Raw genomic sequence first — 9867 nt, forward strand, 5'->3', positions numbered from 1 at the left:
CAGATCTCACACCTGGATTTTATCCACTTGATCCACTTCTTGGGATTAGTGGTGTAGGCAGTCGGTTGTGGGTCTTTTTGGAGCAGCTGGGAAGTTAGGTTCTTTCTGCTTGTTCTCTTTGTAAATCTTTGTTTTGAAATCCCTGTCAACTAGTGCCTGGGCAACAAGGAGTTACCGTCTGAATCCCATTAGTCTTCCTGCTGCTGCTAAGTCACTTCAGTCGTGTCCAACTCTGTGCGACCCCAGAGATGGCAGCCCACCAGGCTCCGCCGTCCCTGGGATTCTCCAGGCAAGAACACTGGAGTGGATTGCCATTTCCTTCTCCAATGCATGAAAGTGAAGTTGCTCAGTCATGTCTGACTCTTAGAGACCCCATGAACTGCAGCCCACCAGGCTCCTCCATCCATGGGATTTTCCAGGCAAGAGTACTAGAGTGGGTTGCCATTGCCTTCTCCGATTAGTCTTCCTGCTGCTAAGTTGCTTCAGTCGTGTCCGACTCTGTGCGACCCCATAGACAGCATCCCCCCAGGATCCCCCGTCCCTGGGATTCTCCAGGCAAGGACACTGGAGTGGGTTGCCATTTCCTTCTCCAGTGCATGAAAGTGAAAAGTGAAAGTGAAGTCACTCAGTCGTGTCTGACTCTTAGTGACCCCATGGACTGCAGCCCACCAGGCTCCTCCATCCGTGGGATTTTCCAGGCTAGAGTACTGGAGTGTGGTGTCATTGCCTTCTCCGGTTAGTCTTCCTAGTCCTTCCTAAATGACAGAGCAAGAGTTCCGTGGTGAGGTTTGACTGTAGCGGCAACATTAGGTGGTGTAGCATGGCTTTGAGATGGGAAACCATTCTGCTTGCCAGGTATTCAAGTGCCTTCCATCCCATAGGCTCCTTCTGGTTCTGTAATGGAGTTGAAGCAATGTCCAGTTTGATCCTTAAGCATTATCACATCAGGGGTTAAAGTTTCCTAAAGACAGGAGTTTGGTTCCCATCATCTTTGTATCAGAGAAGGCAATGGCACCCCACTCCAGTACTCTTGCCTGGAAAATCCCATAGACAGAGGAGCCTGGTGGGCTGCAGTCCATGGGGTCGCTAAGAGTCGGGCACGACTGAGTAACTTCACTTTCACTTTTCACTTTCCTGCACTGGAGAAGGAAATGGCAACCTGCTCCAGTACTCTTGCCTGGAGAATCCCAGGGACAGAGGAGCCTAGTGGGCTGCCATCTATGGGGTCTCATAGAGTCGGACACGACTGAAGAGACTTTGCAGCAGCAGCATCTTTGTATAGCGAACACAGTGCCTGTCACAGAATTCATGCCAAAATGTATGAATGAGGGAATGAATTAAGGATTTTTAAATATACCAAGGCCATTTAACTCTTCTGTTGGAACTGCTCTTACATGAACTGATGAGGAACATGTTAAAAAAATTTTTTCCCTCAATGCAGTCTAGTGTAAGTGAAAGTCGTTCAGTCACGTCCATCTCTGTGACCCTGTGGATAATCCATGGAATTTTCCAGACTAGAATACTGAAGCTGGTAGCTGCTCCCTTTCCAGGGGATCTTCCCAACCCAGGGATCAAACCCAGGTCTCTCACATTGCAGGCGGATTCTTTACCAGCCAAGCCACCAGGGAAACCCAATGCAATCTAGGATTCAACCTTTTAAAGAACCAGTTGTGCAGAATTATGGCATATATTTAACACCAGGATATTTTGATAACAGATAGGCTTTTTTACAAATCTTTTTTGTGCCAAGTATCTATTCAAAAGTCTTGGCCTGGTATTTTAAGCAACGTGCTGTCAATTTGGACTGTCAGAAAGTGAGCTCTAATTTAAAATGCAATGTGAACATTATTTTTGGGAGAGGTGGCTAATATCTAATATATAGTTAACTTTATAATAGAAATTCAGTTGTAAAGGAATTTAATCTCTAAAGAAAGCAAGTTTTTCAAGGTTTTTTTTTTTAATACCATATGTTATGAGCTTTTTCCAGCTTCTCTTCCATAAAAAAAAACCTTGCTGTATTCATATGGAGTTTAGTAACTTCCATAGGATGCACAGTTTCTTCAAGGGTGCAAATTTAAAGAAAAAAAAGTACCCATAAATTCTTAGAACTCTTACAAGTAACCAGACAGGCGTTTACTAGGCTATGATTATAGAATTTATTTCCTGGTTTTAGGTATATGTTGTAAATCTCTAGAAAATACTGCTTGCAAATAGTCCTGTGCACGTTTGAATTTATTATGTAAAAATGATAAGAGTGGCCATTTGCTGAACTCATATCCCCTACCTTGGATTATTAGGTTGTATTAGTTTCATTCTATAAATAAGGAAGTCCAGGCTCTGAGATATTCATGTCACTCACAAGAAGTGTTAGAAGCATAAATACCACAGACCTGTACGGTTCCAAAGCCAATACATGTAACGCAATCAAAAAGAAGTGGTGGTTGTGATCAATGTGACCACCACCTATGCCAAGCGTCCTAGGCTAAGCACAGTGTCTGGTATACAGTAAGTGATTAGTCAGGTACACATGAGTTGAACTGAATTTGTTTGATCATTTTACCCTCTGAACTTGTATTTGGGGTGAAAAGGGGGGTTTTGTTTTTGGTAACAGCTTTTAAGTATAACTGACATACAATGTATTGCTCGTATTTAAAGGATATAGTTTGACAAGTTTTGACATGTGTACAACGATGAAGCCATCAGCTGGGATGGGGAAGTTTAAGGGCAGCAAATAAAGATGATCTTAATTTGGCATCTAGAAGAACAGGTGACAGTGGTGAAGGTCCTGCGAACGGGGAGGCGTGACAGGAAACATAAAGGTCGGCACTGAGCTCCCTACTTGACGGGCAAAGTCGTCTGGCGGTTATCCGTCCGTGGGTTAGTCTCAGGGCTATCCCGCTCACGCTCAGGAAGCAGGACTAGCTTGTGTCAAGAACCCTTGACTCGGGCACTCCGTCGCACTCTCCAAAACCAACTTCAGAATCTATCTGGGAGGGGCCCAGCTCCAGGTACGCAACTTACCCAAAGATCAGGAAGCGCGTCAGCTTGGAACTCCAGAGGACTCCACCTAAGACATCCGGGACATTTTGGCTCCCGGCAAGCAGCGCGCCACCCGGGAGGGGCGGGCCAGAGGAGCGGGTTGGCCGGAAGGCGGAAGTGCAGAGAATTCCGGCGGCGTGAGCCTCGTGCGTTATATGAATTCCTGGGTTTTCGCAGGTGGGTTCTTTACCGCATGGCTTCAGTGAGGTATGGGCCGTGATACTTGATTCCGCCGCCAGTGGAGAGTCTCCTCTCAAACCTTGTCCCTCTCTGGGCAGGCTTGAGCCCTGTCCAGAAAGGCAGGCCTCTCCTAGGGTCTCGCGTTGTCTTGGCGGCTTTGGTCGGGCTTCCCATTGCTCTGTGGGAAGTGGATTCCTCCTTCGGCTCAGCTCAGGTTAACCTCGGTTGTGTTCCGTAACCTTTTTCTTCCAGCCCCTCGCAGGGCTTGAGTTGTACACAGGAAGACAGAGTTAGTTTGTGAGTGCTGGCGTCCAGAAATGATAACTCCGCCAGTCATCCGTTCAACGAGTGTTTGCTTAAGCTTTACTATGTGCACAGCGCTAGGCATTGGGGGATCCAGCAGTGAACAAGATCTATTTATCCACTGCCTTCGTGGAGCCCACAGACCACCGGGAATGACAGAAAATAAACTTAAGAAGGAAAGGAAAGAATAATGTAGAGAATAAAAGGAGGCGAGCTTACACAGGTCAGAAAAACTCTTTGCGAGGTACTGAAGGATTAGTTCCTAGGCAAAAGAAGGGTAAATGTAAAGATACTGAACTCAACGTCATTTGGACATTTTTCTCTTTTTTTTCCCCCAAATGTCATTTAACTGCTTTATTGATGTGTAATTACCACAACAAACTGCACATATTTAAAGTGTATAGAATATTTTGTATATACACATTTAAACGTAAATCTGTCGGCACAATTAAGATGATGATGTAAGTCATACCTACAAGTTTCCCTCTAAATTCTTAATAATCCCTGCAATCACTTCCCAGCTCTCATCACATTCCCACACTGTCCCTTGGTTGTCATTGATTGGGCTGTTTTCAGATGTAATTGTGGAGGGGTGGAGCATAGGAGATAGAAGTTCAAGGAGGCAGGAGCCAGGTCACAAATAACCTCGTAGATCTTGAATATGTGAGGCAGAAAACCGTTAATTTCAAGAAAGACTGTATATGCCCTTCAAGTTTTTAAAAGCTCACGTTGACTACTCTATGGGGGACAGGCTGGGACCAAGGGGTGGAGAGAGATCAAGAATAGAAATATACAAGTTTGAAATACCTGCTGGTTTAGTCACTAAGTCATGTCCTATTCTTGCGACCCCATGGACTGTAGACTGCCAGGCTCCTCTGTCCTTGGGATTCTCCAGGCAAGAATACTGGAGTGGGTTGCCATTTCCTTCTCCAGGGGATCTTCCTGAGCCAGGGATCAAACCCGTGTCTCCTTCATTGCAGGCAGACTCTTTTATCAGCTGAGCTACAAGGAAATCCCTTGAAATACCTAGATTGACTTAAAAGGGTGGATAATGAGGAAAATTGGGGTGGGTAAGATCACCTGTAGGTTTGGGGGAAATCAAGATGCAGTTAAAAGATTTATAAAATATTTTATAAGTTGTTACATGAATGTAAGGCAACGGTGCTCTTCATGTTTTGGAGGAAATTAAATTTCTACATCATGTATGGTTAAATTTCTAGATCTCGTGTGGAAACTATAGGAGCTTTCAGAATTGGCTGACATACAGTACAGTGTGCCAGTGGCCACAGGGAGTTTGGTTTGCTATTTGTGTTATTTAGTGGCTGTCGGATTTGGTGTTTTTCATTGTTATTTAGTGGCTGTATATGCCTTATTGATCCTCACATAATTTGCACATTATGCCATCATAATCCATGAACAGAGTGAAGAGTTTACTTTCCAATTGTTCATGTGGTGCAGAGATACCTTTTGACTTGGTTTTCCAAAGATTTGCCTTTTTTTTTAATAGTAAATAGTTGCTTTTGAAAATGTAATTTTGTGAACTTTCCAGGTAAAATATGGCTAAAAGTTTACGGAGTAAGTGGAAAAGGAAGATGCGTGCTGAAAAAAGAAAAAAGAACGCCCCAAAGGAGCTCAGCAGACTTAAAAATATTCTTAAAATAGATGGTGATGTTTTAATGAAAGACGTTCAAGAGATAGCAACTGTGGTAGAACCCAAACATTGTCAAGAGAAAACGCAGTGTGTGGTGAAGGATGAAACAGGTGAGATGATGTTTAAAAATTTTTTTTTAAATTATATCAAACTTCCCTTTGTGGCTTTTTCCTTTTCAACTATCTTCCATTTTCTCACACTTGCTCCTCTACAAACCTGCCATGCCACATAATTCTTTGTAGGTGCTACTGGAGATTCTATGTTTAGCTATTTTAAAGCCAGTTCATGTGAGTAAGCATGTTTTGGATTATTCAGAGCCTTTGGTGCTTATACAATAGCCTAGGTGAAGTGAAGTCACTTAGTCAGATCTGACTCTTTGCGATCCCTTGGACTGTAGCCTACCAGGCTCTCCTGTCCATTGGATTTTCCAGGCAAGGGTACTGGAGTGGGTTGCTATTTCCTTCTCCAAGGGATCTTCCCAACCCAGGGGTCTAACCCAGGTATCGAACCCAGGTCTGCCCACATTGTGGGCAGATGCTTTATTGTCTGAGCCACTAGGGAAGCCATTACAATAGCCTACGTGTCTCAGAAATAGACAGTACTATGGGAATAGACAAACCCAGACACACACTTGTTGGAAGGGTACACAGGCATCAAGGACTAGGCAGGATAGAAGGAGGTCTCCTCATTTTACCCTTTGCATGATCTAGGTTCCATCCTGAGAGTCCTCTGTCCTTACTACCTTAAAGGTCTGTTTCCCTGTATTTGATTTTGACAGATTCTGGGTGCTCTGTGTTTGAATATAGTCTGAAGTTGGAGGCTGTATATAATGTGTCATTTATGATATGTATTTGTATTACACATAATATATATATAATGTATATGTATTATATGTATATTATGTTTGATATATGTATATAATGTCTCTATATAGTAGTCATTATCCCTGGTCTCCCTTTGTTTTATCACCTACCTATAAACCATCAGCACATCTTGACTATCCCCAAAATACATTTGGAATCTATCCATTTTTCTTCTGCTCTCACGCTTTTACTTTAATGACAGTTGTCTCTTGCCTGAACCACAGTAGTAGCCATTTTACTTCTGTCTCAGCTTTTGCTCATTTCTGATTCGTTTTTGTCACATCACCCAGTATGATCTTTTCAGGATATAAGTCAATTATGTCATTCCCATGCTTAAATCTCCTCATTATCTTTCCATGTGTTTACCACAGCCTGCCTGGTCCTACTTAATCTCATTCCAATACTTCTCTTTGAAAAGGCTCTAACCACAGGCTGAAGTTTGCTTTGTTATTCTCTCCTCAACAGACCATTGAGAAGTCCATGAGGGCAAAGCTTATTTGGACCACTGGAACGGAACCTAGAACAGCACCCAGAATAAACATTCACTGACCAGTTATTGAATGGCTAATGTATATCAGGCACTGTTCTAGGTCTTGAGGCAACAATGATGAATAACAGAAATGGTCTCCATCCTAATGAGATTCACATCACATTGGAGGAGACAGACAGTAAACCAGACAAATGAACTAATGTCAGGTAGCAGAGTTCACAGAAGACCTGTACACCCTGGTGAGTTCCCAGAGGAGGACATTCTGGACATGTCCTCCACAACAGATAAGGTTGATGATAGACGGACCACAGCATTGCTGTGCTGAGCTTCCTGTTAGAAGAGCTGGATACCTTGAGTGTGACCTGGGTAAAGAAGTATGGCAGCCCCAGGGTATCAGGTCTGCTCTGTCATCAGAAGCTTGCTGCTTGCTACTGTACCTCTTCTAGGTACACTTCATTGAAAGTGACCAGTCATTCCTAATAGTTTATATTCTTCTTAAGGCCTGTCTGTTAGAAGGTTGAGTGTACTTCTTATTGACACAACTATTTTAGTTAGCTCAAGAAAGCAACTAATCTGAGAAGTGTTCTTTTAACTCACATGTTTTCAGAACCATATACTTAGCCCTAAGGCAGTAATTCAAATCGGTATCTCCTAAATGTTTCCTATTTAACTTTTACTATCATAAAAGGACAATTGTAACAGTGTTCTCTTTTTTTTAAATTTATTTTTTATTGAAGTATAGTTGAAGTATAGTTTAGTTGCCATGTTATGTTAATTACTGCTATATAGCAAAAGGGTTATATATATATACATTCTTATTCATATTCTTTTCCTTTGTGGTTTATCACAGGATGTTGAATATAATTCTCTATGCTATACAGTAGGACCTTGTTGGTTATCCATTCTATATATATGTGTTTGTATCTGCTAATCCCAAATTCCCGATCTAGCCCTCTCTCACTGCCCTCCCCCTTGGCAACCACCAGTTTATTCTCAATAGCCCTGATTCTGTTTCTGTTTTATAGATAGATTCATTTTTGTCATATTTTAGAGTTCACTCATGAGTGATATTGTATATGTCTTTCTCCATCTGACACTTCACTTAGTATGATAATCTCTGGTTGCATTCATATTGCTGCAAATGGCATTATTTCATTCTTTTTTTGTGGCTGAGTAGTTTTCAGTTGTATATATGTACCACATCTTTTTTATCCATTCATCTGCTGGTGGACATTTAGGTTCTTTCCATGTCTTGGCTACTGTAAATAGTGCTGCTGCAAACGTAGAGGTGCTTGTATCTTTTTGAATTATAGTTTTGTCTGGACGTATGCCCAGGAGTGGATTGCTGGATTATATGGTAATTCTTATTCTTAGTTTTCTGAGGAACCTCTATACTGTTTTCCACAGTGGCTGCACCAACCTACATTCCTACCACCAATGTAGGAGGGCTCCCTTTTCTCCACACTCCCTCTAGCATTGTTATTTGTAGACTTTTTAATGATGACCATTCTGACCAGTGTGAGGTGGTACCTCACTGTAGTTTTGATCTGCATTTCTCTAATAATTAGCGATGTGAACATCTTTTCATGTGCTTATTGGTCATGTGTATTTCTTTGGAAAAACGTCTCTTTCAGTCTTTGCCTATTTTTTGATTGGATTGCATATCAACCTTCTTAACAAAGTTTCTCAGTGATTAAATAGATGATGTTTCTAGTTCCTCACAGATGTTTTATGTCTTTCATGGTTGTGGGAACACATGGCATGTGTGTGATTCTCCTGAATGTGCTGTAAGGAGTTCTTTGAGTATTACTCAAAGAGCATTGCACAAATAAAGGATGTGTGTTTTTTTTGCTTTTGTAGTTGCATGCCACTTTTAAATTCAGTGTTCTCATTACATTAATGTGCTTTATCATGGGGCTGTTTCTTCATTTGTGAGTATTAATAGTTTTCCCATTTTTTATTCAGATGACATGAAAATGGAGACTGATATAAAGAGAAACAAAAAGACTCTTCTAGACCAGCATGGGCAGTACCCCATATGGATGAACCAGAGGCAAAGGAAAAGGCTGAAAGCAAAGCGAGAGAAAAAGAAGGGAAAAAGCAAAGTAAAAGCCATGAAGGCAGCAAAGGGTTTGACCTGGTAGACTCTAAAAACTTGAGAAATGCAACATGGGACAGGTCTTTGATTAGAATGTATACATGGATTTCAGCTTCCACCAAATGAAAAGTTTATTTCCATTTTTCAACTTGGCCTTTTTCTTCAAGCCCAACAGAACTCCTCAAGTTTAGTAACTTGAATAAAATATTTGATGAGTAAAAGTACACTTGATATTTCAATTGAATGTTGTCCTATATGTGGCGATTATCAGACATCAGAATTCTCTCAAGTGTTAATGCAGTTGTAATCGTTCGGTCTTAAAAAAAGTAAAATATGACATCATGCTGACAAATTTAAGATAACTCAGATTTAAAGTAAATTGTATCACTTGAAAAATATGTCAGTGGATCATATAATCAGTACTTATTTGGAGTTTTGATTTTGTATAATTCAGAGTAAAAGATACATCAGATCCTAAAGATCTGTTCTTTCTTATATCCTTAAGGTTTCCTAGTAGTAGAGAAGACCAGATTCTTCACTTCAATTTTTAAAAAATCTTAAATTTTTAGGTAGAATATTAACATGTACAAATTAGTGTGTTCCATCTTTTCAGAAGATTTAAACATCCTGGGAACTAGTTTAATATTCTTCAGTTTTCATATTATTCTCAGAGTATAGTTCTCAGATTTTCTGGATGTGTTGTGAAAAAAATACATTACATGGTCACATCAGTTTGGGAAGTGCTACATTCTTGAAGATTGAAAGAAAATATTAGCTTAGGACAGCATATCTTGGAGATATTGCACATTATTCAAAACCACCACAATAAAGAGAACCACATGAGTTGTTTGGTTTCCTAGTGCATATAAAAATTATGTTTATATTAGTCTATTTTGCAGCAGCCTTTTAGGTTAAAAAAAAAAGATATATAACTTAAAATAATGCTGTTGGGAAAATGGCGCTGATGGGCTTATTTGACAGAAGATTGCCACAAACCTTCAGTTTGTTAAAAAAATATATGCAAAGCATATAAAATGAGGTCTGCCTATGTGGTCGTGTAGAAATCTAGCAGACTTCCAGGTGTTAGGGACCCAGGGAACAAGGCAAGGTGTTCGCCCTCATGGTTGAAATCAGAAGAGGCTGTTAGATTCTTAGGAAAACCAAGTTAAAAGTGAGACCTATTAGAATAATCACTTAGTCATGACACAAATGTTGTACTGGGCATGTTGCTAGGCTGGGACAC

The 9867-nt window shown here is 40.9% G+C and overlaps 1 protein-coding gene across 1 annotated transcript; it reads left to right on the forward strand.

The window, feature by feature from the left end:
- Window positions 1–3136: 3136 nt before the first annotated feature.
- Window positions 3137–8871, forward strand: LLPH (LLP homolog, long-term synaptic facilitation factor). Its single transcript, XM_068971992.1, has 3 exons — window positions 3137–3216; window positions 5072–5283; window positions 8492–8871. Exons 2-3 carry the CDS (start codon window positions 5079–5081, stop codon window positions 8668–8670), a joined length of 384 nt encoding a protein of 127 aa, XP_068828093.1. The 5' UTR covers window positions 3137–3216; window positions 5072–5078; the 3' UTR covers window positions 8671–8871.
- Window positions 8872–9867: the final 996 nt, after the last annotated feature.

This window comes from Capricornis sumatraensis, chromosome 4 (genome assembly GCF_032405125.1).
Source record: "Capricornis sumatraensis isolate serow.1 chromosome 4, serow.2, whole genome shotgun sequence".
NCBI classification, from domain to species: domain Eukaryota; kingdom Metazoa; phylum Chordata; class Mammalia; order Artiodactyla; family Bovidae; genus Capricornis; species Capricornis sumatraensis.